At 42.0% G+C, this 27518-nt stretch overlaps 1 protein-coding gene across 1 annotated transcript in view; it reads left to right on the top strand.

The window, feature by feature from the left end:
* LOC118410213 (cysteine-rich motor neuron 1 protein-like) overlaps positions 1-27293 on the top strand; it is a 60944-nt gene extending 33651 nt beyond the window's left edge. The window contains exons 3-4 of the mRNA XM_035811775.1: positions 11944-12139; positions 26393-27293. Coding sequence (XP_035667668.1) covers positions 11944-12139; positions 26393-26443 — 247 coding nt within the window. The 3' untranslated portion in view covers positions 26444-27293. The remainder of the gene's footprint in view (positions 1-11943; positions 12140-26392) is intronic.
* The last annotated feature ends 225 nt before the right edge of the window (positions 27294-27518 follow it).

Below are 27518 nucleotides of genomic sequence, written 5' to 3'. Positions count from 1 at the left end.
TCCCTCATTTCACTGGCCTCAAACCGTCGAAGTAATCAAAGAATTTCCCCCTTGTCCGTCAAGATATCTCATCTGACATATACTCTCACATTCATTCTTCCGAAACGAGCAAAACCTGCCATTTTCTCGCCATGAACAACCGTCCTCTGCAGGGCGACACTCTGCCACCAAACTCAGTTTTGCACCCTCACGGTGCCAGCAACCACCAGGCACGAATAACTAGAGGCCCGCACATGCGCGCTGATTCCTTCGCCAGGATGCAAACGCACCATGTACAAAGATTCTTTATTCACCGGTACTCCGTCTTTAACCACTTTAGAGTGACCACAAACATCCCAGCCCAAACCACTGGACCCCAATACACGAGTGCCGTTTCCCAGCATGAAACTCCCATCGCACGCGATTAGAGGCTCCCTGACCGCCACTAGTCACGCAGTGATCGCACACTAACACTGAGTGCAGCAAACACGACGCACGAACGACCAGAAACCCACACATGCGCGTCATTTCCTTTCTGTGAAAACGTCCGCTATGTGCAAAGGACGCAGACTCTCTGACTCACGCTACTCCTATGAGTCCCACTAAGCACCCACTAACAATGCAGCCAACGCCCAGCACCATCAGCAGCCCGCACACGCGTACCATTTTCTCCCTGTGAAAACACCCGCCGTGTGCGATCAGACTCTCTGACCAACGCTACTCAGCAATTGCACACTATCAACCGTGCAGCCAATACCAAGCACAAACGACCAGATCTAGAAACTCGCATGACATCTTCTTCCTATGAAACACCCGTCATGCGCGGAAAAACTCTCTGATCAACGCTACTCAGTGATCGCATACTAACAGAGCAGAAAACACCAAGCACAAACAATCAGTGGCCCGCACATGCGTGCCATTTTCTTTCCGGACTCTGGAAACACTCGCCACGTGCGGAAAGACTGTCTGAACAACGCCACTCAGTGAACTCACACTAACCATGCAGCAAACACCGAGCACAGCCGATCCGCGGCCCAAACATGCGTTCCCTTTTCTTCTTGTCAAAACACCCGCCAAGTGCGGAAATACTCTCTGACCAACGGCACCGCTACTCAGTGATCGCACACTAACAGTGCAAGAAACACCAAGCACAAACGATCAGAGGCCCTCACCTGCCACCTGCATGCCCTTTTTTCCCTATGAACACACCTGCCATTCGCGGGAAAACTCTCTGATCAACGCTACTCAGTAATCGCACCCTAACAGTGCAACAAACACCGAGCACAAATGACCAGAGGCCCGCCCATGCGCGCCATTTCACCCCTATGAAAACACCCGGCATGCGCTGAAAGACTCTGACCAACTTTACTCATTGATCGCACACTAACAGTGCAACAAACACCAAGCACAATCGGAAGCCCGCACATACACGCCATTTCATTCCTGTGAAAACACCCACAATGTGCGGAAAGACTCTCTGATCAACGCTACTCAGTGATCGCACCCTAACAGTGCAGCAAACACCGAGCACCAACAATTAGAGGCTCGCACCTGCGCGTCGCTTCATTCCTGTGAAAACAACCGCCATATGCGGAAAGACTCTCCGATCAACGCTACTCAGTGATCGCACACAGTAACAGTGCAACAAACACCGAGCACAATCGGAGGCCCGCACATACGCGCCGTTTCATTCCTGTGAAAACACCCGCCATGTGCGGAAAGACTCTCTGATCAACGCTACTCAGTGATCGCACACTAACAGTGCAACAAACACCGAGCACAATCAGAAGCCCGCACATGCGCACCGTTTCATTTCTGTGAAAACCCCCGCCATGTGCGGAAAGACTCTCCGATCAACGCTACTCAATGATCGCACACTAACTGTGCAGCCAACACCGAGTACAATCAGAAGCCCGCACATGCACGTCGTTTCATTCCTGTGAAAACACCCACCATGTGCGGAAAAACTCTCTGATCAACGCTACTCAGTGATCGCACACTAACAGTGCAACAAACACCGAGCACAATCAGAAGCCCGCACATGCGCACCGTTTCATTTCTGTGAAAACCCCCGCCATGTGCGGAAAGACTCTCCGATCAACGCTACTCAGTGATCGCACACTAACAGTGCAACAAACACCGGGCACCTACGATCAGAAGCCCGCACATGCACGTCGTTTCATTTCTGTGAAAACACCCGCCATGTGCGGAAAGACTCTCCGATCAACGCTACTCAGTGATTGCACACTAACAGTGCAGCAAACACCGAGCACCAACCATCAGAGGCCCGCACATGCGCGCCGTTCCATTCCTATGGCTATGAAAACACCCGCCATGTGCGGAAAGACTCTCTGATCAACGCTACTCGGTGATCGCACACTAACTGTGCAGCCAACACCGAGTACAATCAGAAGCCCGCACATGCGCGCCATTTCATTCCCGTGAAAGCACCCGCCATGTACGGAAAGACTCTCTGATCAACGCTACTCAGTGATCGCACACTAACAGTGCAGCAAACACCGAGCACAATCAGAATCCCGCACATGCGCGCCGTTTCATTTCTGTGAAAACACCCGCCATGTGCGGAAAGACGCTCTGATCAACGCTACTCAGTGATTGCACACTAACTGTGCAGCAAACACCGAGCACCAACCATCAGAGGCCCGCACATGCGCGCCGTTCCATTCCTATGGCTATGAAAACACCCGCCATGTGCGGAAAGACTCTCTGATCAACGCTACTCAGTGATCGCACACTAACAGTGCAGCAAACACCGAGCACAGTCAGAAGCCCGCACATGCGCGCCGTTTCATTTCTGTGAAAACACCCGCCATGTGCGGAAAGACTCTCCGATCAACGCTACTCAGTGATCGCACACTAACAGTGCACCAAACACCAAGCACAAACGATCAGAGGCCCGCACATGCGCGCCGTTTCACCAGCTGAAAAGAAAACACGCCAACACGAAACCTCTCCGGACCTCGCTACTCGGTGTTCTCACGGTATAAAAGAACCATCAAACACCAAGCAGGAGCGACCGAGAACGATCCGTACATGCGCTGTTTTCTCCAAAATATAGTACAAAACGGACCAAAACACACCTTCTTTCCTCGTGATTTAAGGAGACTCCCCTCAGCGATAGAAACTGCCAACGCTGCTGCCAGGCTGTGGTTCCTTAGACGACTGCATTCCTTAATAGTCCAGGTCTGTGTCGCCGTCACTGTGTCAACACAAGCAAAACTTTACAAACAACAACGGTAAAAGAAAATATCCGTAATTAGAGGGAAACCAAACACTTCAAAACAGCAACTACAGACATAAAGACAAAATATCTGAGGGGAATCCCGCCTCAAATCGATGTCACCAAAAACGTGCGCTCCGTGACGGCTGTCGTCTAGTGTCGATGCCGCGAAGAACTGCCGTATGTGTTGGGAATGCTCGGCTTGCTGGCTCCAACGCTCTGTCGCAGCTAGCTGCACCTCGGTCGCGATGTGGTAGTCACCTTCCTCGGCACAGGAGAGCTGGAAACCGGGCTGATCTGCTAAGAAAACAACACGTTTAGAACACAAGTATCAACTAAAGACAAAGCAAATGCAAATCAAGCACGAGCGAACCGAGCGAAAGCCCGACACCAAAGATATGCAAAACAACACGTGTACACATTAACCACCCCAAACCATTGTTCCCCGGAAAACATAATTGGACAAAAAACACAAACGTTTGTTACCGCATTTTCGCCCCAAACCTGCCGTATCTTTAACATCCGACGTTTCGACCCGCCAGGTAGGACTCTTCCGCCCTTTCAATATGTGAAGAGGCCGCCAAAAATCTGTCAGAGCTTGCTGCATCTCAGTCGCGCTGTGGTAGTCGCCTTCCTCGGCCTGGGAGAGCTGGAATCCGGGCTGAGCTGCTAAGAAAACAACACGTTCAGACCACAAATTCTGAACCTACAGTAAAGCAGCTAAACCCAACTCGAGCATTCACCCGCCACGCTGGCACACACCTCACGTGGTCACAAAGGGGATCCTGTCACGAGTTTCCCTCCCTTCCTAAGAACAAAACCTCCTACGTTCCGTTCCAAACAAAAGATAATGAAATTCCCACCCAGTCAACTAAGGCAAACAAATGCAAATCAAGCAGTAAAAACCGGGAGAAAACCCGACACCAAAGATATGCAAAACAACACGTGAACAACGACACCCCAACGAGTGTTCCCCAGAAAGCAGAATTCGACACATACAACAACGTACGTTACCACATTTTCCACCCAAACCTGCCATATCTCAGCCATCCAGAAGATTTCCCCCCACGATGTGGGACTCGTCCGTCCGTTCGCTACCTGGAGATGGTCTGCCCAAGGGCGGCCGGAGCTTCAGGTTCCATCGCCCCGCCGCTACTTGCTGCACAGGTGAACCTCAGAAATTGTCGTCCTCCGTCAAACTGGAGTCAATGCCGCCTCCCTGTGTGCTTATCGATCCCTCTACCCAGTCAACTAAACGCAAACAAATGCAAATTAAGTACGTGCAAACCAGGCGAAAGCTCGACACCAAAGATATGCAAAACAACACGTGAACAAAACGGCACACAAACCATTGTTCCCAGAAAAGCAGAATTCGACAAATACCACAACGTATGTTACCGCATTTTCCACCCAAACCTGCCGTATATCCACCGTCCTGAAATTTGACCCCACTAGGTAGAACACTAGGACTCTTCCGTCCTTTCGATGCGTGGAGAGGGTCTGCCCAAGGTCCGCCGGAGCTTCTGGATCCCTCGCCCCGCCGTTACTTGCTGCACAGCCGAACCTCCGAAGTTGTCTTCCTCCCACTGGTAATCCGGAGTCTAGGCTGCAACACTGCGTGCTCCTCCGGCACAAAACCCGCCCGGCGGCGAGAAACGTGGTCGTGAAACCGCAAGCGGCGGAGACCTGGTCGTCCATCGCCAGGCGACCTCGGCGTTGCGGATGAATCCAACAAGAGGCAGTAGGGTGATCATCCCTTGTACTTATATGGTTGTGAGAATCATGTGATTCAGGATCAACCAATGAGCGCACAGTGAAGATAGTAGCTGCTACTGACATGCTCGTCACAATATTGAATATGCTTTCTTCATTTCCTATTATAATATTGTTATCTTGTGACATGGCTCCAGGTGCTGAAGTCAACAAATGAGCATGACTTTATTTTCTGATTTGCAATGTGGTCAAGGTCAAGAGGTGAACAAGGTCAAACACCTTTCTGTAACAACAGTTGTCAGTTTCATGGCCCCTATGCAAAGATTATCATATACTATGACTTCACAGTCAAAACATGAGAGGAAAAGTGGAAGGAAGGAAGGAAGGTTCGTTTCTGGACCATTTGGAAAAGTTTATTTTCTGATTATGTTTCTGTTGGGATCTCTCAGCAAGGTCAGGCCATGCCCTGATTTGAAAGTCTGTGTCCTTCTGTGCGAAACACCGAAGGCTTAGCCTGGATATGATCGATACCAAGCTGTTTTCAGGGCTTATACATGTACACCCTGTAACAGACCAGCTTCCCCAAAGGAAATTTTACCACATAAACAGACACCCCTAGCCTGGATACCAGATCCCAGCCAGATCTAAAAAGATGAAATGTTTGGGGTCTGGTATCCAGGCTAAGACACCCGTGAGGTAAACCCTGTCCCTCAACAGCCTGTTGCAAAATTTCCTCTGGGGCATGTTATCCCTATAGCCAAGGAGCTAGCTTGTGTAGGCCCTGGAAATAGTCTGGTATCTACATGCTACCCTTGGCATTGTGTTGCCCTCCCTTCAGAGGGATAAGCAGCCATCAGATTGATAAGCACATTTTCATGGTGGCTCCCTCAGCTAACAGGGAACAGAGCTGTCTGTTGTAAAATCATGTTAGCCCTAGAGCCAAGGAGCTGGCTTGTGTAGGCCCTGGAAATAGTCTGGTATCTAGGCTAGCTACACTTGGCACTGTGTTGCCCTCCCTCCAAAGGGATAAGCAGCCATCAGATGGATAAGCACATTTTCATGGTGGCTCCCTCAGCTAACAGGGAACAGAGCCCGGCTGAATGACCTAACCCCATGGGGCGTCACAGCTATTCTTCATGTGCTAAATAGGAGCAGGTGGGCTGGACAGTTGACAGTGTGGATCCTGGGTCCCTCTTTCCACCACTTTAGGTGCCCCTCCCCCTGGGGAAAGACCAGTACATGTTTACTACACACTTGTTGGGAATGGTAAATCTTTACGAGCGATCACATCTACATACATGTAAGGACCACTTTTTGGTGATCCTTTAAATCAGTTTCATACTCATTGACACAAGCATTAGAACCTTGTCTATTGTGACCACCTGTTCATATGGGCCATATTTTATCAGTCCTCTTATGATTATGAGTGGTATAACTATTCCTGGCCAATTTTGTCTGTATGTAATATTACCGGTATGGCTCATTTTCACAGCTTTTTGGGGCTCATTTTGCTTCAAAGTTTTCCACAGTCCACATGAGAAAGATTGACCATCTGAGGCAAAAAGCTGGTCTGTGCAGGCCGTAGAAACAATCTGGCACCCAAGCTACCATACATGTACAATGTAGCTTTAACATTAAGCTCTAGCAAGTTATTGGGTGTTGTTGTACTGTACTGGGTGTTGTTGTACAGTCTGCTGCATGTTGAATCAATTTTCCGGCATCACTTTCCTATCTGACCCAATAACCCCATTTGTCTAACAAATGAATATTGAAAAACATCAACTCTGATAACTGTTTACATCAATATAAACTACACCTGAAGCAACCAATAACTTAAGACATATGCAGGAATACAAAAAATGTATGTCCTCTGACCTGTGATAGTTGGACCATAGCTGACAAAATGGTGGACATGAAATTTTGTATTCAAGCTACATATATGCAAGGATGAAAGCAACTGGACAGCTATAGAAATGATGGTAACCAGGGGCAGCTCTTATACATGGAAAGCACATGTGACATTTGCCAACATTATGAGCTTTGATGGTCATCTATTGTATCCAATTTGCAACTGACAGTATTTGATTATCATACTATAATACTAAATACAGTAGAAGCCAGTTAATTGCACGTTGGATAAATGCACACTTCGGTCAATTGCACGGAATCCCAAAATCCCGTGGCGGTACAGTCTAACTGGGTAACTTTGCATTATCGCACACGCCGGATAATTGCACGGGATTCGCTGGCAAATTGGGTGTGCAATTAAGCGGCTTCCACTATACTGGAAAAAAAAAATCAGACAAGAAATGACTGAATATCAGTAAGATTAGATAATATTATACAACATGTACACAAGGAGGTTCTATTCTTGCTTGGAATACACCTCCTTGATAGACATGACCACCATACAGCATGATATGCACAGCCAATCCAAATTTCACAGTATGTTATAAGGTCAAAGGTCACACCTGTAGGGAGGCATTTTTGACACCAGATATCCCTGTCAACAAGAAAGTCTGTCTGAGATGAGAAATTTATGAGGCAACACAGAGTAAGAAAAAGATAAATGATTCTTTAACTGTTTAAAAGCTACTATGTTTACAACTCCAAAAGAAACCAGAGTTCCACGACCTTTGCAAAGGTAATGATGAGATATAAACGGTAAGAAACATACTGGATCACACAAGCTATTTTTAAAAGCTTAAAAGGCAATTAGATGCAGGAAGACCGAAGTCTACCTTTGTATGTCTGTCCATAGAGCTTCATCATGTTGCCAAACGGATGGTTGGGAATGATTCATTCATTCTGACAACCCGAAGTACATGTAAAAGACAGCTCTAATAAACTTTGCTTAACAGCACAGCTTGTTCTCTTCCTGACATCACAGGGGTAAGGATGACCACACCAGTGATGGTAACTGGAATAGTCTTGTAAAATTAGAACCAGGAAAGTTCCCACCAAGAAGCTGCTAGTGGAAGACATGCACTGCCACCAAAATGCCTCAGTAGGGGACCAATCTCATTGCCAGGGGCTAGAAAAGAATTGGTTAAATCTGGTGCTTCCTCTACGAAATGTTAAGAGAGATAAGGTTAGGCCTAGTGTAGGGCAAAAATCAGTTCAGGGAGAGAGCTCCATTTGACCAACATCGTAAATTGGTAAACTACAAGGTACTGTACATCTCCAAGCAGATGTTGGGAGGCTAGCTGTAATAGAAATTGGTTGCAATTTGCTACAAATGTACATGTAAATGTAAACGTAAAGGAGAATGTCACGATTTTGCCTCCTAATATCTACTTTGAGATTGGATTGCAAGGGAAAGAGGTTGGGTTATGAAATCATGTGATGATTATTTTGTGAACTGTCTGAACAGTTGGTGCATTTTTTTCTTTCACTGCTATTTCTATGGTACCTCAATCAGTAGCAATAAAACCTATTTTGATTATAATTAGGAATTAATGAACTAATATTAATGGATTCAATGACATACATACATGTAAGTACCCATTGCACAAATTAGAAAGATTGCAATCCGCACACAATAATGACTGTCATTGTAAGAAACAACACCCGTAATTCCAGAAAGAATGGATAGTATCACCAAGGAGGTTAAAGAAAGATTCTTTAACCTCCTTGGTATCACACATAATTTATGTAGATGCTGTGAGAGTAAAACCTGATATGAAGAAGAGCACCCTCTTGACGAGTCACAGAATGACAGTTCAAACTGTCTTTAGAGCACAGGGACCACACATTATGTTACTTTGGTAGTAGGCATAGCAATAATACATTGATAAACTGGCTCATCTCCTGCAATGTGTTCCCAATATTCACTGTGTCATATAGTCTACAAAAGTAGATACATATCGCTGATAAAGATTGACCCCACACATTATAACACACTCTTGATATACACGGTTCAGTTCAAAGCCGGAACGTTCCCAGCTACTTGCTCATGAAAACAGTTGGAAGTGGACTGTCTCCAGGACCCCTCCTTCCATCCCAGGATGGAAATTTGCTGCTTCAGTACCAGGGCTTCTTTTTCGCCAACCTGAAAAATCGTCTGGACCCTGGATGATTTTTTCAAGGCAGCCAGTGTAAGGAGTTCACTGCCTGGTAGTAATCGGGTAGTAGTATCGATTGGATGGTGCCTACACATTGGCTATAGGCTGCCAGTTTGACATGTGTTCTGTGTTATTGAAAGGGCTCAGACCATGTGAAAAAGTCTGGTACCCAGTAACCCAGGTAAATGCATTGTGATCACAGATTAGTCATCCCTTAGTAGTGTCATACATGTACATTGTCATACCACAGAATGAGTGACTCTTCAATTACCTTGTATAGAAAGGCCATTTCATGTAGTAAAGCTGGCTTATATCAGTTCGAGGGTATTGTGGACTGGGATGTCCACATCAATGTCTGGTACCCAGGTTACACATTGTTATTGCTACAGACCAAACAAGCATGTCCAATGGGATCTGGGGATTGCAAGAATTAATTATAGGATTTACTCTTACTAATCTCTCTACTGTTATCAGTACATCAAGGTTTGTATAAGGAAATCTCTTCATGGTGTTTGATCAAAGGAAACAAACACATGTATTGTATAAACCTAAAAATGCCTAAAACCATTTTCAATATATGTTGTTCTCAATCTGCTAGTACTAGATATAATGATTCATGGTAATATCATTGTCTATTGACAATCATGACGTAAGAACAAGTGTCACACGGACTGATTTGATAACAAACAAGTTCTGTTATCAAGATATTACAGATGTACAATTATGTATGTTCGCCTTTATTGTTTGATAGTTCGTAAGTAGGATACCAAAATCTATATCATATTTCTACTTTGTACTTTGTTTTTGAAGGTACAAGACTCAGTATCCGTTGTTTGAATTTTACAAGAGCCAGTATTTTTCTTGTGTTGAATAGAGCTCCTTCTATAAGGGTGAGACCACATTTATCATGTAAATGTTAAGTTACATTGTACATTGTGTTATTAGGTTACTAAGTCTGTTACAGGCTCTGATACATATACAAAGTATTCTACCCAGTTGTTAGGAGACAGCTCAGGCCTGTCAGGTCTAGTTAGAAGGGATATTGTCAGCATGTACAGTGGGCTGTGGGTGGCAAATTTGTAACTCAAATGAGCTGGATGATCGGATAGGGGCGTCCTCAGGAACAGAAGAGACTGGACAGTCACAATGGAGGGATCACCGATAAGGGTGGGACATCCTTCTTTAGTGTAGTACAATGAGGCTAACTCAAAGGAACTCAAGCACAGGGAAAATTTCTCTCTAATTGGCTGCAAGGATGAGCTCTGAGGATAGACTTTAGCTTGGGTACCAGACTGTTTCAAGGGCCTATACAAGCCAGCTCCTTTGCTCGAGCGTTGACATATGTTGCCCTTACATGTGTACATCTGTAACAGATGCTTAGGGGTGGTGCCCATCTCCACTTCTGTAGCCCTTGGGCCATACATTTGTGCAAGCAGGGGGCTAGTCTGCCGGTAGTGATGTGTGTCTAACTTCCATACTCTTCCTCGATCATTAGTGCTGAGTATCTAACAGAGAAAGTAGCATACATGTATGTACCATCTTTTACGTCTTTGGTAGGACTTGGCTGGCTGGAGATCGAACCTACCAATGTAAGGCGAACACTATACAAAGTCAGTCATTCCATTGGACAACATGCCCCCAAAGGAAAGTTTCCTCAGAGTTAAACCTTATTTCTACCATCTAACTCGGGGGCCCACACTGTTTCTGAGGCTTTAAGGCACAATCTAGAAACAGTTTTTCCCGATATCTGCGAGCCGACAACTGCTCGCCAACAGCTTTTTTTCAGCGTCTAGATGGAACTGCAATATTGCCATAAAGATATTGGCAGAATTTCTCCCAAAAGGTCCGAAGCATTCGCCCGATAGCTTAGCAGGGGTCCCCGACAACTTCCGCGTGCCTGTAGATGTGTCCCGACTTTGGGAGGGCTCATCAGCATATAACGCGGGTTCATTAGGCTATATAGCTGTTTATGACCGCAAGCGCCACGGGTGTCCAGCAGCCAACGTTCCAGATCCCTCCCAACATATCCAGATATTGGTGAAAACTGTGTATAGATTGGGCCTTAGTTGTAACCTGTCGTAAAATTTCCTTCTGGGCACATTGGCTCAAGATCAGAGGAGCTGGCCTGTGTAGGCTGCATCCACGCTTGATGACTCCAAGCCACTGGTGGCTGTAATGGGAGAAGGATGAAATGTATGACTTGGGGAGGTTTCACAAATCCCAGATTTGCTGCAGTTTTCCCACGTAATCTCTTAATCCTCCTCACGTCCCATTCCTGCCATATTCTGCAGTGACATAGCCCATACACCAAGCTGGTTCAGCAATGGGATGTCATTCCTTAGCCTCATGTTTTACTGGTTACTTAGCCTGGGGGTCGTTCTCATAGGATTGAGCCAGCAGTTAATGCAGAAGATGGCAACAAAGCCATATACTAACAATGGGGGTTAATTTGTTAAAAAAGGACCTCCTTGATACTGGAATTAGCTTAACTAACAATACGTGTACTTGTATGTATATGGTCCAAGTTTGTTAATGTCTTTGACAATACCAATCTACTAAATGTACAATGTACAGTGAAGTTTCAAGTGATGTTTATCTTCCCTTGGTATGATACTTAACTGTATACATGATAACATGTACATGACAGTGGACAAGACTTGTGATCAACAACTCCGCGGCCGACTGAAGATGATGATGATGATGACATGAGATTGTATAGGCTCAGGACTATTTTTGCAATGAATTCTATAGTTATATGTATATGGCATCTACATTTTGCATTTGTTTGATTTTCTTAATGTCCAGAGCCATAAGTGGCCAGTGCTAATTCTCGATTCTTGTCCTATTTAACAGTGATATGGCCTTGCCAAGGCCATGAGCTTCATAACAGAAAAGTTCAGAGTGGGCAGACTGAGTGTTAATTTCTACTCCTGTCCTATTTTACAGTGACATGGCCCACACCAAGCAGGCCTGCCAGGGAGAGTGCCAGCACACGTCGTGTTCCGCCTGCAGATATATCGACCCCGAGCCCGAGTGCCAGAAGTGCGACACCAACGACTTCAGGTGTATCCGGCGGTTCGGCAAGTGTGTCCGGAGAATGGAGTGTAGCAGAAACAAACATCCCTGTAAAATGGACCCCAAGGTAACCTTTTACATACTGCACAACAAGCACTTATCATTATATTTTCTATGGAAGCTTCTGACTTACATGTAGATCATTATATGATTATTGACTTGGCATTTTTTGGGGAAGAGAACTCAGAGGTACTGGGTTAGAATCCTGTCGTGCCCCTCAGTCAGGGACTTTGGTTGGGGAGGTTGAAAGGCGGTGGGAAGAAGAAGATGCATGGTGTAATTGTCTCCAATACCGTGCCCAAGTCACTGTCTTTCTGTCCTTCGTATGTACATGTACATGTACATGTGATGATGATTCCCTTTGAATGTACAAAAAGTATGTCACTGTGTGTGATAAAAGAGAACTTTGCATAGTTAAAGACTTCCCAAATGACACACATATATACTATACATGTGCAAAACATTGCGACTTCCCTGATTCTGAGTGACTATGTTTACACAACCAAAGGCTGCAGAAGATCATGACATTTCCTACATTTAGTTAGCACAATCTAACATCCTCATAAATCGCACGGCAATGTCTTACTTTCTACATAGCTAATCTCAGAAAATAATGAATCTTATAACAAGTTCTTACTCCATTTTGATACTATAGAAGAATGTTAAAAGTGCTAAAACAAAAACCCTTTTGATCATGAGGTGTTGAAGCTGATGGAAAGGACAGAAACAAATGCAGAGGCACAGTTTTTCACAAATTTCGAGCGGGCTTGACTGAATGAGTCAGTGAGTGTGTAGCTCAAGGGAGATTTTTATAGGCACCAATGTTTCATGTACTTTCGAGTAGCCAGCTGAGCCTTCTAATGATTTAACTAAACACAGTCCTTAAAGGTTGTGAACTATGGTTGTACATGCCAAGGGGGGAAAAGGATCACAACAGCAGACATGATGTATAATATGATGTGTTTCCAAGCAGGGAAACCACCACAAGAGTTAATGGGGCTCACTAGGTCATGTACTAAAGCCTGTGTACACCTGTTTCTCCCACTGTGTGCTTCATAGGGTTTAACCCCACAAACTTACACTTGAAGAGCATAGCAACAGGAGAGTGCACGGTGGAGAGACCCCAGGAAAAAATGCAAAAAAGGAAACCATCGCCAATAACTCAAGCTTTACAATGCCGAGTATTTGCGGCTTAATTTCTGAATCTATAACCATGTCAGCGAAGTCAGCACACACATACACACGCAAAAACACAAACACAGACACACGCACACACACAATGTAGTTTCTTCTATCTGATTTATACATGCCTGAAATCAACCACTAAAAAGGAAGCTGCAGTTAGAAATGAACCAAAAAGGGAATTGTCCGATCTTTGAATGATTGTAAATCCTTCAAATTCCTCCCATTCCAAATTGGAGTCTTATTCTAAAGGCAGATATTCAATCGTATTTTGTGCAGTTCTTTCTTGGACTTCCTCATGTCGCTTCTAGTACGAAGTTCTACTGGCAAGTGGCATTACCACCCACCCCCAGCTATCCCTAAGATAACGTCTTTTCTGCTGCCATATATATAAATGTACCACAAATTACTTTGTTCTTAGAACCGTCCGGGTATCAGAAAGCTTAAAAGAAGGCTGTAGAGCACTCCAGACATACTTTGTCACCTTTAAGTGGAACACCTTACTTAAGTCTCAGGGGATAACCCATTTATACAAACACCTGCTTGATAAAGAAACCTCTTAGCATCAGGAACAGGTTCTTCAGTTACTTTGGGCCAAGGGTCAGCTAAATGGCAACATTCCAGGCCCATAGGACACATTCTGTCCCCTGAAATGGGCCGTGGCATTGTCAGCAGGGCAGGCATGTTTCTTGTGCGTCAACAAGTGCACAATTGCTCACTTTCATGTTACGAACCTGACCTTCACACCCCTGCTATGAAGTGTGGGTGTCCAAATGGAGCAGTTGTGTGTCACTGTTGGATATACATGTAGAAAACAGACAAAACTTTCCAAGAAGACCAATCTGGTCTATGTGGACAGGTGGTCACTATACACAGGATTTTAGAGAGGGAAAATTATCTAAGGGACCACAAATAAGTGGTCACATTGGCCAGGTAGTCCTTTGATATACTGAATTGGTCACTTGTACAGGTTTGACTGTGCTCTAGAATAGGGTTGCAGACATACAATGTACATGTACAAAATGTAGCAATACAGGTAATGTTACTAATATTTGTAAGTCAAGAAAACGCTATCCCTCATCCTCAATTCTAAAGTATGAATTCTAACAGGTGGTCTTGAAAAGACAAATACAAAATTTTCTACAAGCAAAGTAGTAAAACATTACATATCTATTATGTTGTCTTGCAAGCTTTTGGGTTCCCAAGTTCAAAATCAGTAGTGAGGCGCCATATAGATGTATCAGAAGTTTCTGTATAACACTGTGTGTGTTCCAATATTTTAGCAATCTGTTCAGAAATCTGATAACAGTCAAACTCAATGGCAGGAATATCTTCAACCACCTTCGGAAGTCGGAATCTTGGACATCAATAAAGAAAAAGGCCAAGGTCACGATATCCCAGACAATTCCCAAGCACGGAGGTCACGAGGTCGAGTTTTGGAAAGCTGGAAGTCCTGTTGTATCAACACGGGTCGCTTTGTTGTTCTTTTGGCAGACAAAACCTACAGACAACAGAGTCATGAATGCCTCTTAACAAGATCTCCCCAAGTCCTTTGTATACATAGGATGCCAACTCTCTGCTTCGGGCCGGGGACAGTTGGCAACTTTTCACTCCGAAAGAATGTCAGTGTTTTGGGAGGGATTGCGGTGTGTTTGCTTGGCGGACAATATACAGAATGGGAGGTATTCAGCCCTATAGCAGCATGGCCACCGTAAAAAAAGCAGAGTGCTTTGACCGGGGGGATGTAAAATAAGGACCGAGCGGAGAAATTGGTTTCCTGTTGAACAGGTGGTGACATAGTGGGTACACCTGTTACTGTACCTGTAGTAACAAGGACATCTCACCTGTAGAGATTAGAGATGGTGTTAGTGGGTTAAGTATGGTTGAGGGTGTATTTGTTATTTGAGATTCTCTTACAGCTAGACAGTCTATCCAATAAAGACTTGGATGACCCTGAAAGTTATTTGTATGTTAATAAGTGACAACTTATCGCAGGTTATTATACCACAGTCAAACCTGTACTCCAAGGTTGCGACCATATTACCTGCATTTTGTATAGGACCTGCTGTGACCATTTCTCTAAATTCCCTTAAGTTTATTTTATCCGTTCCAGACAGGTTGGCTTGTGTAGTGCGTTTTTATCATACATGTACCTTTGGCAAATAATGTACCTTTACAAATGATATACATTTGTATTATATGTGTTTTTATCAATTATGCAAATAAGGTCCTTATTTGCATAAACCATTTAAGTTGATCATCTCCTCCACACACATAACAGAAGATGACTGACATGAAAAGAAGGCTGTACTTATGATTAAATTCAGTGATGTAACTTCGAAATGCTACAAGTATGAAATGCCTGTTCTTAACCACTATAAAATTGTAGCAGTTAACAAAAGAAGTTAACAACAAGGATTCAATCACCTTTTGATTTACCAAGAGGTTTCAGTGTGACCACAGTTTCAACTTTATAAATCTAGCTCTTCCATCCAACCTATTAATGTGCCATCTTGAAACTCTCGACAATCAATGTGTTACACCAGAGTAACAGACTATTCCACTCAGCTAAGGCCTGATATGCAAAAGTTTACATTTAAGTATTTCACTATAAGCCCCAAGGCTTTGAACAGGCTGACTATTTAGGGCTTCTGAGATCCAAACGCAACAAAATAATCCCATTGAAGTCAGCGAGTCTGATACTTTGATAAACTTTAACACTTTTAGACACACCCCTAAAATTTGTTTGCAAAGCGTAACGGACTTGAAAAAGTATACAAGGCAGGGTTCTAGCTAGTGCATTTTAGCGTAGTGGGCCACTACGCTAAAATTTGTGACCACTACGCTAAATTAATGGCCACTACGCTCATTTTTAACTAGTGTACTGATGCTTTGCTAGAATTTGCTTGTTCAACAATGTCTAATCAATGTCTGAATAATGAAAATTGATGATATGCCACTCAAAACTGATAAAAGAATCTTTCAAATTACATGTGATGCTAACAGAGTGCCAACTTTTAACTCTACATTTTCAAAATGACCTGCTACCATGCCATTCCCACTACGCTAAAACAAAATCCTGGCTAGAACCCTGCAAGGTGTGGCTGTCTTCAGTGAGAGGACTGACAGTTTACTGTGTCCTTTCCAACAGTCTGTAACCCTTACATGTACAGGTGGCATGTCTGCTATGTAGCTCATTTAACACTTTAAATATAGCCTGTAGAGGACAATGACTCCACTGGAATGGCCTAACATACAGCTCACCTTGTAGTACCTATAGTGGTAACGCTAATTCACCTTTATTTGCAAGGTAACCTATATCCGTTGTACCTAAAAACAGAACATTTAGGAATATTACGTTGATGGACGGCAGTTTCCAATTGCATTTTTTCAATATAATGGAGTCGTAGACCACCATCCATCGGCTTAATACCCCTAAATATCCGTTTTTTAAAGGCAACGAATATAGGTTACCCTGCAGATAAAGGTGAACTAGTGTTACATACAGCAGTAGGGTAGCAAGTTACCTTGCTCTTTCAGTTGCGGATTTTTTTATTTTATTTGGATGGGTTGCTACTGACCTCCTTGAGCACAGGACCCCAATTTTATGTCCCCCTTCTAAATCTAGGTGCATGCACAGGCCCAACCAGGATGCCCTTCCCAGAATTTGAACCAGGGTCTTCCAGTAGCTGTTACACATACATGTACCAACTAGTTGGGATCAGGAGCTCAACTGTGAGGCTATTACCAGTTGAGCTACAGGGACATCCCTAATATGCATTCAGAAGCAGGATTTTATATCTAAAACGAGCTGTGAAAACTAGAACCTCTAATGCAGTACCATAGGAAATACATTTTCATTCTTAAGTTCGTCATTTGTTTTGCTGATAAATGCACATACCAAAGGTCATACAGATCGATCTATCCACAACATATACATCTTAAGTTATGCTGTCAACAAACAAACATACACTTCTACAAACAAATGGTATGGTAATCAAAAGCCTTCTTGGCAAAGGTAAAAACTTTGCAATAGAGTAATAGTCATTTGAGACTCCTAGGCCTTGAAAAGGCTAAAGTGTAATTTTACAAACTGCACTTGACTAAGGTCCCCACTAGTGTGTATGTCTTCACTCACCACTGGAATGTTCTGTGTGTTAAAAAAGCTGGATTGCATCTGTTTGGGACCCAAAAATGTCTCTCAAAAGGGTAATGGAGCTGAACTTGTGAAGGGTTCATGGGCATGCCACAGAGCAGGGTGTACTGGGCCATAGCAATACTATTCTGGATAAAGCGGCACCCCTGTGCTAACTACTGGGGTCTGAAGTTTGGAAAAAAAAAACGCAAAAAAGTTGCAATCTCTGACACTTTCGAAGCCAAATGTAATCATGTAATCTGTAACTGTCAACTGCTGAAGTCTACTTTCTGGAAAAAACAGTGAAATTCTATCAGCTTTTAAATCATGATCAGAGACTGTGATCTTTGTCCCAGGCCTGGCTCCTCTCACTCCCATTTACCTTAAAGTTGGAGGTTACAGGGAGTTGAGCTGACAGGTAAAGTTTAACCGGAGGTATAAGACTTAGTACAGTACAGTACATGTGCAGTTTCCTTTCAGATTAGGATTACTGCCACTTTCATGTACGTGTACATTTTGTACATGTACTGGTAGTCTAACACATGGGGTTGTACCCTTTAAGTTTTTACCTCCACGAAAATTGGAGGTATTGTTTTGAGTCTGTGAGTGAGTGTCTGACAGGTGTTCTCGGATATTTGTAGTTAGCAAAACTTTAGAATTACCTTTGGATGGATTGCAATATTATTATGATATTTGCTATGTGGTTTGGCAAAGAAAGGTCAAAGTCAATTTGGGGCAATTTAGTTCACTAGAAAATGTAATAAAATATTCTATCCTCTGATAGAACACTGTGTAAATATTCCTGTCAGTTAATGAACCACAAGTCTTGGAGTACCTGTATTGTACTTAGCATTTCAATTAGTCTTTCCAACTATATTGTACATGTAGATTGAGTTAGCGAAATTCCACAGTTTAGCAGGAAACTATTGAATTCAGATTATCTTGCACTCGCCAGCCCTAATAACATTGTGCATATTATATATGTACTAGTATGTAGATATATTGAGGTATGCAGTGCTAAAGATGTTATGACCAAAAATAGGTCCTTAAAGATGAAATTCAAAGCATCTTAAGTTGTTGCAAGGTCATGACAAACAAAAATGTAGGAATGTGAGCTGATCTGGATAAAATCATGACTGTACCTTCCAGTTATTTACTACCGGCATTTCCTTCTACATCACGGAAACTTTCTTATAGGCAATATCAATTTACTCACTGGGTTCCTGGTCAGGACATTTTCAAGCAAAATTCGACCAGGATTTGCCAAACGAAGTTACTTTCAAAACAGTCGGAACCAACCCAGGGACAGATGTTCCCCTTGCTCCATTTTGATTTTCATATTCAAAATTAGTATTACCGATATTCATGTACATTGTGAAATTGTAACGCTAGTTCACCTTTATCCGTAGTGTAAGCTTTATTCATTCTTTTTAAGAACAATGTATTTGGGGATATCAAGTCGACAGATGATGGTTTCAAAATGCAATATTTTGAAAATAGTACAGTTTGAAACTACCGTTCAACGACTTCATATCCCTGAATACCCTGTTTAGCAATACAACGGATATAGGTTAAAGGCGGATAAAGGTGAACTGACGTTACATGTATCTTTAAATCTAAAGACCAACAAAGTGAATTGGCATGATGGTTTTAGGGATTACAAAGTCAATGACAGTTTCATCACACATGTGCATGCTTCAGTGACTGCAAGCACAAATTAAAACGAAATATATCTCATAAATTGACACATAGATTAGATAGAGGCCGTTTCTCTGTCTTCGGGTTCTTTATACATGTAACACCAATTATTTCATGCCGTGGAAGGAATTCGTGATACGAGAAAAATCCGAGCGTCGGCAAGTTTGGTCGGAAACTATTGGGCGTTCCCCTAGAGTGATCATAAAACTGTTAGAAGGATTACCCAAGACATTGACCATACTACTGCTAAGGATGCCAGGCATGCTGCAAGGTGCATTCCAAGGAGTGTCGAAGTCAATTTAGAATGTGAGTTAAGAATTCCATATGTAAGACTTCCTGAGTAGTGTCACTGTAGTTCAACTGTGCAATGAACGAAACATTTAACCACCACCAAAATTTCAACATTTACAGTATGCATTGCAAGAGATACATGTACATGTATACATGACTACAATGTCAAGTAATACTGTATTCTAAAGGTTTATGGCACATTTTGTACATGGATTAGGTTAGTTTGAATAGTTGTCTGGCCAGATGTTCTCTCTCCTAAAAATGTATATGCTCCACTTTTATGAATTTCTTGGAAGGACTCTTTGCTCGCTCGTATTGGTGTGAATATCTTTATGACATCTGTGTGTCTCCCACCCCAAACCTCGTTCTAAATCCCCCGTTTTTCACCAGCTGTTCCAATGTTCTCTCTCTTATTTGCTTCACTTTTATGAATTTCTTGGAAGGACTCTTTGCTTGCTCACATTCGTGTGAATATCTTTATGACATCTGAGTGTCTCCCACCCCAAATCTTGTCCTAAATCTCCCGTTTTTCACCAGCTGTTCCAATGTTCTCTCTCCTATTTGCTTTACGTTCATGAATTTCTTGGAAGGACTTTTTGCTTGCTCGTATTGGTCTGAATATCTTTATGACATCTGTGTGTCTCCTACCCCAAATCTCGTCCCAAATCACCCGTTTTTCACCAGCTGTTCCAATGTTCTCTCTCCTATTTGCTTTACGTTCATGAATTTCTTGGAAGGACTTTTTGCTTGCTCTTATTCGTGCTAATATCTTTATGACATCTTTGTGTCTCCCACCCCAAATCTTGTCCTAAATCCCCCGTTTTTCACCAGCTGTTCCGCAGTCGTGTCCAAAGAAGATCAAAGGAACGGCTTAGCGCCACAAAACCGCATATGAGGGGGATAGGGTCTAATTTGTGCATAACAAAGCATGAGATGACATTTACACTCTTCTTGGCAATCCCAAGGTCTCCTGGAAGGGAAGGAAGGGATTGAAATGATTGTTCTGTAATAGGCAAGTTAAGACGTCAAAATTGGGACCATGAGTGCCCTATCTTTAATGCATCACGACAGACAAACCCCCAAACTACATACCTTTTAATGTTAGTACTTTATATGTCAAAAGGGCACTGCGGTTATATTTTGTACATAAGAAGCATTAAGAAATTTAGTATAATTTCAAGATCATAGCGTTTGTCTAGGATTTCAGTTTGTATCACCAGTATGAGTCACCACCTTAACATAAGGACCACCTCGCTACTATGACAACTTGGAAAAATTTTTCACTTTGACACAAGCATTACGAAGGGTCTTCCTAAAAAAAGGCCCAATAGAGCTTCATCATGTTGGTACATCATAGGATATAAGAGTTTTCTTTTACACAACCAGTAATGTAACTAAGCCATGTTTGGGATTGTATTCTTATTACAAAAGCGCCACCTACATACATGTACATTTTGTAAGTGTACAGAATATACATTGTAATACGTAAAATCTTCACTATGCTAAGAATCCTGTCTATAGTGACCACCTGTCCAAATAGCCCATACATGTATTTCCCGAGTGGTCGTTTTCTGAAGTTTTCAGCAAATTCCATTGAAACCCATGTCGTAGATAAAGTACGTCCCAGGCTACAAACCTTAAACCACCCTCAAGAATCGTAGACTAGTGTTAGATAAGCTTAAATCCCACTAAGCTCACTGGACTCTTCCAACTGTCAGAAACTCCACAGTAAAAATCTTTTATCAGTCGTGGTCTCCACAAATACAAGTTGTGGCCCTGATACATACTGCTGACCTAATCCCCCACCCTGTGGTTAGAGTGGTGATTTCCTAGTTAACTCACTCTGGCCAATGTCATCTCTAATCCCTTGGATAAATGCAGCCTGATGAGTTGTTCCTAGTCTGTGTGACACAAACTCCTGCTGTCCAGAGCTGTAACTGGTCCCTCCCCGCGGATGTTGGGCGAGCTGCTATAAGCGAGATTTAATCAAGACAGGCTAAGCTGTTCCCTTCTGCTCATTTTCAGAGTCTCCTCTTAGTAATCATAAAAAGAAGGACCTTTTATACAGTCACTTCTCACTCCACTTTTTATTATACACTAATATAATACAGTCGCTTCTTTGCTTTTCCCTCTGGGAACCTTGATATCTCTAATGTCTGGATTTGTACAAATTTTGGACGAGGGTGCTGATTGGTCCCTGCACATGAGTGAATTAAGGAATAGGTTCCAGAAGCGCCGAAAAGGCATTCCAATATCTCAAACTCCCACATCGAACGATTGCTCTAGAACCCATTCCTTAATTCACTTATTAGGTGACATTACCACCAGAAGATTCAAATACTGTAAATGCAGAAACTTTCCTGTTGGTTCAATGTTTGCGGTTTTCGCGATGGCCGCTTCACCGCGAACTTAAAGTCCACCGCAAACATTTTCCCACGGCAGTAACAGACTACAGTGCATGGTGCTTCCGCAAAGTTAAAACCATCGCGAAATGTCCTTTTTCCCGCTACCGTGAAGTTAAATCCCCACGAACTTAAATACATTTACAGTATACAGTTCCCCAGACAGGTAGCAACATACACAAATTGTAGGAGCAAACTACTACCTGGATGGTACCCAGGATAACCAAAGCATGGAATGATAGTAATCCTCTTCATGAGAAACATTTCGGAATGATAATGATCATCTCTTATTATCCCCCTTGCTCAGACCTGTTCCTTTCTAGATCCTACCTTTAAAGTACAGCTATTTAGCAATATGAGGGTTCTTCTTTGTAGATTGTAGGGATACTCAATTCAAAGGCATCTCGTGACAGACTTTTTATCATGGGAAACATTTGAGAATAATCATAGTAATAAGAATCAATGGCATTTTTTTAAAACCATGTAATATAAAATTAATATATTTAACTTGAGCTGTATGAGTGTATGTGTAATCAAAGGAATGAGTAACAAAGTTGAAATGCAAGTTTATAAATTGTGAGTTGTGAAACCCAACCCATACACAGCATGTCAAATCTTGCTGCAGAAATGGCTACAGAGTCTTGCCGTTCTAGTTCCAGTGTGGCACATACACATGTACAATGTAGGGCCTACATTGTACATTGTGTATGTGCCACACTGGAAGCAAAGAGGTCCATTGCCTTTACAGTACTGTTAGGTAATTGCAATGAGAGGTAATTTTCCACTAAATAAGCCAGCTTTAGGCCACACCAATTTAATTTCTTGGTTCACGGATTCGCTCGCTCCTATTTTTTGGGGAAAAAAATAAAAATGAAAATTACCACCCAGCAAATTTTCACCATTAATGAAACCATTCATCAACTTTCTGGTGTAGAAAATTGGCCTTTATATTATAAGCTCCTTAAAGTGTGGGTACAGGTGCTGTTACTGTACAGTAATAGTGTTTTTGTACTTTTTTCAAGCTGAAAACTTTTTTTCTTTATGTTTTGGATTAGCCGTTACCTTTACCCCAACCATTTTACAATTTTAATTTTAATTTTTATTTCGCCCTTTCGCTCCATATTTTTTATGAAAAAATCCGTGAACCAAGAAATTAAATTGGTGTGGCCTTAGGTTAGCTTCTAATGGTGAGAGGCAGACGAAAAGTAAGAATTTGAAAAGCGAGAAATCCAATAAGGTCAAGAATGACTCAAGATCACCTCAGCCAATCAAAGTTGCAAAAAATACACAAAAGATATTCAAGTCTTAGACTTCTTACCTGTACACTGTACCTATTCCAAGATTGTTCCCTTTCAAATAGGGATCGAAATTCCACATACTGAATGCCGTCTTACTATTTTGTGTCTTGTAAGATCAAGACCAATGGCTGTTTGGGTTATTGTGATGTAACATATCAAACCTTTGATTCATCCTCTAAAAATGTCAAATTGCCATTTCAGCACTTGTTCTGGTGGTAACATGGGTTTTTTTTCTTTAACATTGTAGCAATTTGGGGTTTAGGAGTCAGGAAGTGATGTGATTTCGGACTTTGGTGTAAAACCCTTTGAACAATACTTAAATGTGTCACTTATTGGAAGCTGACTATGATTTGACCCATGGGTGGTATGTCCTTCCTCACAAATCTCTCCAGCTTTTGCTACAAGAAGACGGAATACTCTATGCCTGTAAGACTTACTAAAAGTACTTGGTATAACTATCAGGGTGTGGTGGGGAGGTGCATGATAAAGGGTGGCTTAATACAAAATCAGCTTTATTGAAATGTAGGCCGATACGACATGTGTATTGTGCTTTTCCCATTCTCATCTTCCTGCACTGTATCAGTCATTTTCCCCCATCAGTTCATCAATTTTGTTTTCCATTACATTGAACATATCTATACTATTTATATGGTCCAGGAAACACCAAAAGTATATGTCACTCCGAGAAATTGCTACCTTCACATATTACACAACACAACACGCTGTCATTACCGCTTTGGTTAACATGCTACAAAATTGTATCGTATAAGTATATGCGTGAAAGAAGCCATTGACGGACTATCACCCGCTTAGCCTCGAAGAATGAAAGGTCGCGGCTAAACTCCCACTGCAGGTGTATAGACTTCCCCTTGCCCTTTCAGCGCACATGTACTGGTCTTACGGCTCACAAAGGCGACAATTGTACAGAAGATCACGCAGATAAATCTGACAAATCCCGGCTTACGATACAGGAAGCCCCCAACAATGGCGACATCCTGTTTCCTAAGACCACTGAAGGAGCCGATCTTTAATCCGAAAATGACAGCGGGAAAGACAAGGATGACACATTGACCATGGATAAATCCTGACACATCAGGTGACCCTGTCTCACACATTGTGAGAACAGGACAACTGGTACGATTCCCCTCAAAGTTTAAGAGACATCAATCTCAGACTTTTTCTCCAAGCCAACTTGAATCATGAGTACAATCTACGAATGTCAAATATCCTTTCCCTTGATATGTGAGGCAAAGATTTATGTACAGGTGATAACATAATAAGGCGATAAATGTTAAGGTGAAACTTGAAGGTAAGGTAAACAAAATTTAGTTAGGTGTAGTCGAATGCAGCTTTAACGGTGAGGAAAGTCGTGTAAAGTGCCATTCCCAAGGGCACCACATCAGTGGCATATTGGGGGATATGAACCCAGGGCTTCTGTGTTTTGGGCCAAGCGACCAAACCATTATGCCAACACTTTGCCACATACGGATATTTACAAAGCTCTACACATTCTCATAACGTTCTTTGCACTTGTACAAATTATTAATTTTCTTCAACTCTAAGGTGAACAATTTGCACACCTTTAGTCTAGGGATCTTTGTCAACATAATATAAAGAATGTGAGATAATGCCTATGATTCATCTTCCATATGGGAAACTTGTCCTTGATTATAAACATGACTTAAGCATGAGTCATATGTCACCTCATGCTGAAGCGATTAAGATGAGTGGCCTCAGGGGAAAAAGTCCACAAAGATCATCAGTCTTGATCTTCTTGAAGGAAAGTTGACATCTTTGAAATGTTAACCTGTCCGGCAATATGTACAGATGCTTGGTCTGGAACTGCAGTGGCTTTTTTTGGTAAAAAGGCACAAAACCATGCATAAAAATTGGTACAAAAGTGAAGAATACAACAGACAAGATCCTTTTTGCTTTTCATGCAAAGAAGAAAAGTGTTGTACTAGTAGGTTTGGGCCCCCTAGTTTTAGTTGCAGTATTACAAAATGCTAGAACTTTGCTGGGGCATAAAGCAACGCTGAGTGGGAACGGTCATGGGTTTCACTTTCACTGTACTTTCACTTTATGGGTTGCGTGATGAGAGATGCATATTCAGCTAAATGAACTGTCCAATGAAATTATGAGAAGATATTGGAAAATAATTGGTTCATCCTTCCCTCCCCCAGAAAGGTACTAGATAGGTACAAGTTACATTTGTTTTAGTTATCCTTTTGTAGAGTGTCTTAAGATGTAATTATGTACATGTAGTGGTGGAGGCCATATATTACATACAATGTACTTCAATGCAATGTTTTGACGCTCCAATTGCCAAGTGATGACAAAATTTGTAGCTCTTGTTATCCTTGATAGCTGAGCTTAGTGCAAATGTTTTCACTCCAATCCTTCATCCGTTCTGATTAGTACTTAATCATCCATGAAGTTTGGAACATGTTTCTGGTCATAAGAGCTGACAGGAGATCCAAGCACAGGTCATGGCCGTTCCTGCAAACAATTTATCCCTCATAAAACTTCAATCCTCAAACATTGTCAATCCATTACGTTAATTTTAGAAAGATGGACCACTAGTAAAGACACATGCTGCAAAAGTCATGCATAATTGCCATCATAGATGAATTCATCGTGTTTTGTAGTTAAACTAATAAAAAGGCATTGTAAACCCACAGGCGTATCAAGATGTTACACTACATTCAGGAATGTATATGAATGTACAGATTCTGAATGACATACAGTCATGTACATGAATGTGGAAATTAAAGTAAAGGTCTAAAAGCCTTTTTATAGGCTGTAGGCTAGCTATAGGGGCTGTGGCTTGATATCCACTACACGTGTCTTGGAAACAATATTGGGAGACCGAGCTCAACCCTCTCCTTCCACTGCCTTTTACCTCCCAAACAGAAGTCAGGTACCTATTTTTACACCTGGGTGGAGTGAGGAAAGACATATTACATGTAAGTGTAAGTGCCTTTCCCAAAGGCACAACATTGGTTGCATATCAGAGGATTTGAACCCACGACCTCTTGGTTCTAACACCCTAACTGTACTTGTACTTGTGTCAAGTACAAGAAAATCATGCACGTACATGTACATGTACAAATGTACATGATACACTTTTTCAACTGCTTTCTTATCCTTGTATTTTCTTCAGCCTGAAAAATGTATTATCATAAGATTTTTTTGCCTTCTGCTTTTCTAGTGCTAGTTTTTATAACTGTGTTGCAAGATGCTAGATACATTTGTAACTTGTAAGTAAGACATTGACGATCTTTTCTTGTTTCTTTTCCTTTCTTCTCCTACAGCACGAGGTCTCAGGAGGAAAGTGGATGTGTATGGTGCCTGGGTGCCCCTGATCCCATCATGCCTTGCAGAACAGTGCAATCTCCTCTCTTCACTGTTACATCACAGGGATTGTCATCATGTGACCACCGTCAGCCAACCAGATTCTCTCCTGCAATAACTTTAAGGGTAACAAGACTTTTCAGAAGCATTGAAGTACGATGTCCATTGCGTGTACAGTAAGAATGTTTAATGTGTCTATCATTGGCAAGGTTTTATGATTATGTTTTGGAAAATTGATTGAAAAAAGATTCATAATGTCAAACTTGATTACTAGAGGTATTTGTGAAAATGCAGAATGGGATTTTTAGTCTGTCATAAAAATATTGATCTATATAATCTAGCAATTTATCCAGCCCACAAGCCTTAAGATTTGAATGGAACAGCCATTTCTCTGAAATGGTACATGTACACTACACTACTACATAGTACTACATACTACATAATATATAACTGATATTCAGGTTTCTACAACATTGTGTCTACTACAATGTTATGCACATGTATCAGTGTTTAGCACAATTTTTTTTCTCAAAAAGGCATCACACAAATGGAACTGACTTAAACTTTAAGCTCTGAAGTTTTCAACTTCAAGGGAAAGTTTTTGGGTGCATTGTTGTCCGTATCATCGGTAATGGTGCAAGATTCCTTGTAAATGTGTTCTCAATTCACCTGGTGCCTTGACTAAATGTGCCTCATACACTATTGCAATGTCTTCAGACAAGGAAGAGATATATACATGTAGTAGACAATATATCCACTTCTACAAATGCCTTCATATTTTTCTAGTTAGGCCATGTTGACTCAATTGTATGGATGATGTGCTTTGGGTACCCTAAAATTGATACAAACCAAGAAAAAAAAGTTTGGCAAAAGAAAAATTATTTCATTTTATTTTTAGACTTCATTATGGGATCTACATGTACACGTAAGTGGTCAGAATGGTTGAGCAACATACAGGGTATGGTTTTATACCAAACAATACATTTTTCATTTTTGTTCTTTCAGATTTTCTTATTTGACTTTGAAATGGACTTATTAGGCACTTGAATATTTGTATCAGTTTTCTAATATTTGTTTGCAATGTAC

This window comes from Branchiostoma floridae, chromosome 2 (genome assembly GCF_000003815.2).
Source record: "Branchiostoma floridae strain S238N-H82 chromosome 2, Bfl_VNyyK, whole genome shotgun sequence".
Taxonomy (NCBI): Eukaryota; Metazoa; Chordata; class Leptocardii; order Amphioxiformes; family Branchiostomatidae; genus Branchiostoma; species Branchiostoma floridae.
The sequence above is the reverse complement of the archived record's forward strand: the minus strand, read 5'-3'. Positions and strand labels throughout refer to the sequence as shown.